This window comes from Limulus polyphemus, unplaced genomic scaffold (assembly GCF_000517525.1).
Source record: "Limulus polyphemus unplaced genomic scaffold, Limulus_polyphemus-2.1.2 Scaffold1195, whole genome shotgun sequence".
Lineage (NCBI taxonomy): Eukaryota > Metazoa > Arthropoda > Merostomata > Xiphosura > Limulidae > Limulus > Limulus polyphemus.
The window spans coordinates 76062-80589 of record NW_013666805.1 but is presented as its reverse complement, the minus strand read 5'-3'; the positions used below and the strand labels follow the sequence as shown (position 1 = coordinate 80589).

The 4528-nt window shown below is 33.6% G+C and overlaps 1 protein-coding gene across 1 annotated transcript in view; it reads left to right on the top strand.

Moving 5' to 3' along the window:
* LOC106462542 overlaps positions 1-4528 on the top strand; it is a 23229-nt gene that overhangs the window by 15637 nt on the left and 3064 nt on the right. The window contains exons 7-9 of the mRNA XM_013922477.2: positions 589-983; positions 2319-2934; positions 3434-4174. Of these exons, the coding sequence (XP_013777931.1) occupies positions 589-983; positions 2319-2934; positions 3434-4174 (1752 nt within the window). The remainder of the gene's footprint in view (positions 1-588; positions 984-2318; positions 2935-3433; positions 4175-4528) is intronic.

Genomic DNA, 4528 nt, shown 5'->3' with positions numbered 1-4528 from the left:
AATGATTCACACACTTTACTTATGGTGCCTACTGTTCGCTTGACTCAATTATCTATATCTTCAATCTATCTGTCTGTCTATATCGCTGGCTTTCTTTGCCAGGCTTATATACTAAAAAAGAGAGCATCTAGCAAACACTCGGACATTTGCGGGGTTCCCTGATAATTCTAGAAACTCCAGCGCACATGCTCCAAGCGTCACACGACTTCCGCTGTCATAACAATAATATTGTCGAAATTTCGTACGCTTAGAATAAAGGTTTTTCATTACCCAGTCAAGCTGTCTCCAAACTTTTAATTCTAAAAAGTGGGGTCCTAGTCATCAAAGACTAGAAGGAAGACAAGCATGTTCAGTAATGGAATTCAAACATGCAACTTGCAGACTGTACATCGAGCAACCTCATCAACAGGCCATACCAGACTCGTGCTAAAGAATGAGTTTTTAGAAAGTAATATTTATCTTGCTAATTCTGAGAGTTGTGTATGGTAAAGAATGGGTTTCTGGAAAGTAATATATTAGTTATGAGAGTTTTGTATGGTGAAGAATGAATCTCTGGAAAGTAATACTTATCATCTTAATTCATACCAGGAGAGGATCGATGGCTGTGTACCCTTCTTCTTCAGCAAGGCTATAAGGTTGAGTACAGTGCTGCATCAGATGCCTACACACACTGTCCAGAGTCGTTCAAGGAATTCTACACACAGAGGCGTCGCTGGGCACCATCAACCTTGGCAAACATATTGCAACTACTAAGCAATTATAAAAAAACTGTGGCTCTTAATGGTAACATTTCTTATCTGTACATCATGTATCAAAGTTTACTTATGATTGGTACAGTCCTGGGTCCTGGGACTATCTTTCTGATGCTGCTTGGTGCTATGGTAGCTGCCTTACAAATTGACAACTGGACATCTTTGTGGATCAACATTATCCCCATAATTTTCTTCACACTTATCTGCTTTCTGGCCAAGAATGATACACAGGTATGGTAAATCTTATGTGGCCGCTATTTCAAATATCTGCATGTTGTTCTTAGTTAAATTGTAGATGAGAAGACACCAAACCAGTGTCAGGTTTTTGTATAGGGGCCGGATTCTTTACAGTAGGTGTCTGTGGCTTGTTGGCGATAAATTTCAGCAATAAAACGAACAGCACACAATCCACTTGTTTTAAATTAATATATTCAAAACAAGTCAAACGTATGTACAAAAAACCTTCGTCACACTATTGGTTACTACAGTTAAATCTACAGCTTTAAATAATTCTCTTTTTCGTCAAAAGTCCACAGAGCCTGGTTCAGTTACTTTAGACCACAATTGACAAGACGGATTATTTCTTCTCTACTCTTTTATCACAACAGAATTAGTGATAAGTTCACTTACGTAACCTCATGGGTTATTACAGTTGTATCCAGTTAAATAATTCTCTTTTACATCAAAAGTCCACACAGACTGGTTCGGTTACTTTAGAACACAATTGAAAAGACGAATTATTATTTTATATCTCTGTTATTATAATACAAACTGTGAAACTTTCACTTTCGAAATCACCCTTTACAGCTAAACTGACAATCACGCAGTTTACCTTCACTTTCACTAACTTAACTAGACTCGCTCTAACTTGTTCACCTATATATATGTTACACTATGATGCAACAGTACTCACTTAAAGCAACGAGAAAAATACAGAACGTGACGTCAATTCAAAACTACTGAACTATACAACAAATGATTCGTAAACATTTATGTAAGCAGACTTGCCATAAGTATTGCTTCTAAAAATAACTTACTTTAATGCTCGCAAAATATAAACTAAATAATACTCTCTTATTAAACTTAAAATGAACAGTCGTGTATATCTAACAACCAGCAACATATATTAGTTCACAAAATATTTATTATAGTATAGATTTACAATTCAACAAGCATTTTCCCTCAGTACTTGAACTTAAACTATTTTAATAACTGATACACTTTAATGGAAAGTAATAATTCAAATTTTTGAGAAAACGAAATAGTTTTAATAATGTAATTTTAATTAATAATTATTTAGTATAAGCAATAAAAGTTAAAAATATAATTTATGGTTGTTTAGATCTTTCTCTAGTTTCTTCTTAGAATGTAAATAAAATTATTTGGTTTACTATCTGGTTACTTTTAGGCTTCATTTTTTTAAGATTAGTTTAATCGTCTCTCTAATTATAATGCCTTTTTTTGGAATATATGTTCAAATGTAAGCGTTTCTTGTTTTATTTTAAAGAAACCCTTTGTTATTGTAATACCTCTTCAGTTTTGAAGCCAAACTTGTATTTGTTACAGGTTCTTGTGGCTCAGATTCTGAGTGGAGTATATTCATTGCTCATGATGACTGTGCTGGTGGGTACTGCCATACAAATGAAAGAAGACGGCATTGGCTCACCTTCTGCAATCTTTCTGATAGCGCTGACATTAAGTTTTGTGATAGCAGCTCTTATTCACCCCCAAGAAATCAGTTGTGTATTTTATGGTATCTTGTATTTCATTTGTATCCCATCCATGTACCTCCTGCTGACTGTATATTTTCTTATCAATCTGAATAATGTTAACTGGGGTACTCGTGACGACCAGTCCAGCAAAGCAGAGCAAGAAAAAACCAAGGAGAAAACTCATTCGCTATGTGGTAAAAGAACTGAGAACGAAGAAGATGGAGGAATAATGTGTGGTCTTGCTAATGTTTTTAAATGCATGCTTTGTACATATCCAAAAACAAATGAGCAAAATGCAGAACTTCTTAAGATTAATGAGAAACTAGAAACATTGATGAGGAAGATGGAAGCAGAAAGAGGTACAGCTTTTCAACGGCGATCCTCTGTTACTTTTCAATCCAACAAAACTGTTAAGTCTTTGTCACCAATCACAGAAGAGGCAGTAAGTGAACCAGAAAGTATAAACAATGGTAAGTAGATTATTGTTGCTCAGCAATTGTTTTAAAATGATAAAAAAAAATGATTTTCTATAAATTCTCAAAAATATTTATACACAAAGCTATAATTTCATGGTGTACACCGATAATTCCATTAAAAAAAAATCGAAGTGTTTTTGAAGACTTTCTTAATATTAGAAGTAGAGGTAGAAAAAAATGATGGAAAATATAACCATATACATCCATTTCTTTGGCTGATCCTTCTCAGCTTTGAGACAAGCCAATTTAAAGATTTATACAGGCATTAAAATAAACAAAAGGAAAATTTATATTTTTTAAATTGCATTTAGATATTTATTAAGATTAATTTTGGTAATGTTTCATGTGATATATAAAACTAGTAAGCACTGTGTAATTATGGTAATGTTACATGAGATGGGTTAAACTAGTAAGCCCTGTTTTAAGTTATTACAAAAGCTTATTTTGAAAATTTTAACATAATGGATTCGTTCACATCATTTTTCTCATGTAGATAATATCTCAGACAGAGATGAAAATCCAAAATCTACCTGGATTGAAGACACAATTTTGAAAGAGGGAAAATTATTCAAACTTTCTGATAAAGAATCGTCATTCTTTCGAGAACTGATTGATACATACTTATTTCCTCTTTCTAAAGACGAGAAAAAAGAACAAGAAGTGGCTAGTGGATTAATAATGCTAAGAAACAAAGTTGCATTTGTTTTCTTAATGTCCAATGCTCTGTTCATTCTGATTGTGTTCCTGCTACAACTGAACAAAGAACGGTTGCACTTGAAGTGGCCATTGGGTGTCAAGAGTAACATTACCTACATTTCAAGCACCTGGGAAGTGAAGGTTAATCGAGAATACTTAGAGTTGGAACCAATAGGAATCGTATTTGCCTCATTTTTTGCCACAATATTGATTATCCAGTTTGTTGCTATGTTGATCCACAGATTTGAAACCTTCTCTTTGTTAATGTCTTCAGTTAAACTGAAATGTTGTGAACAAGACAAAAATCTTCCCCATAGTGACAGCTTGGCAGGTATTGCTACACATTTCCAACGACTAGATAGTTTAGAAGAATGTAACGAAACTGGGGAAAAACAAACGCTGGCAACAAGGCGAAAAACTATTCATTATTTACATTCAATGCAAGAAAAGAAACAAGAATCAAAATTTTCAGCTGAACCTGTTATGCTAGAAGACATCTTTAAAAGACGCTATTCTAGAGTGGATCTGCTTGATTCAGGTGAGAACATGTTTTGTTAACGGAAATAAAAATACGAAAATTAATACTATACATTTGTATGAACATGTAAAACCATTCTGCGACTGTAAGGTCAAAGAGTATATACAGACAATATACCATAACGTCAAAGGCTATACACATACACTATACCATAATTTCAAAGAGTATTTTCAGACACTATACCATAACGTCAAAGGGTATATACAGACAATATACTGTTACGTCTCTGGTCGATAGTTAATTTTCCGTAAAAATTCTTTCTGAAGAAACTTTAGCAATACAAGTCATTCTTAAATAAAACTGGTTTATTCTTTCTGAATACGACTTTGCAATGCACTTAATTTCCACAGTCGC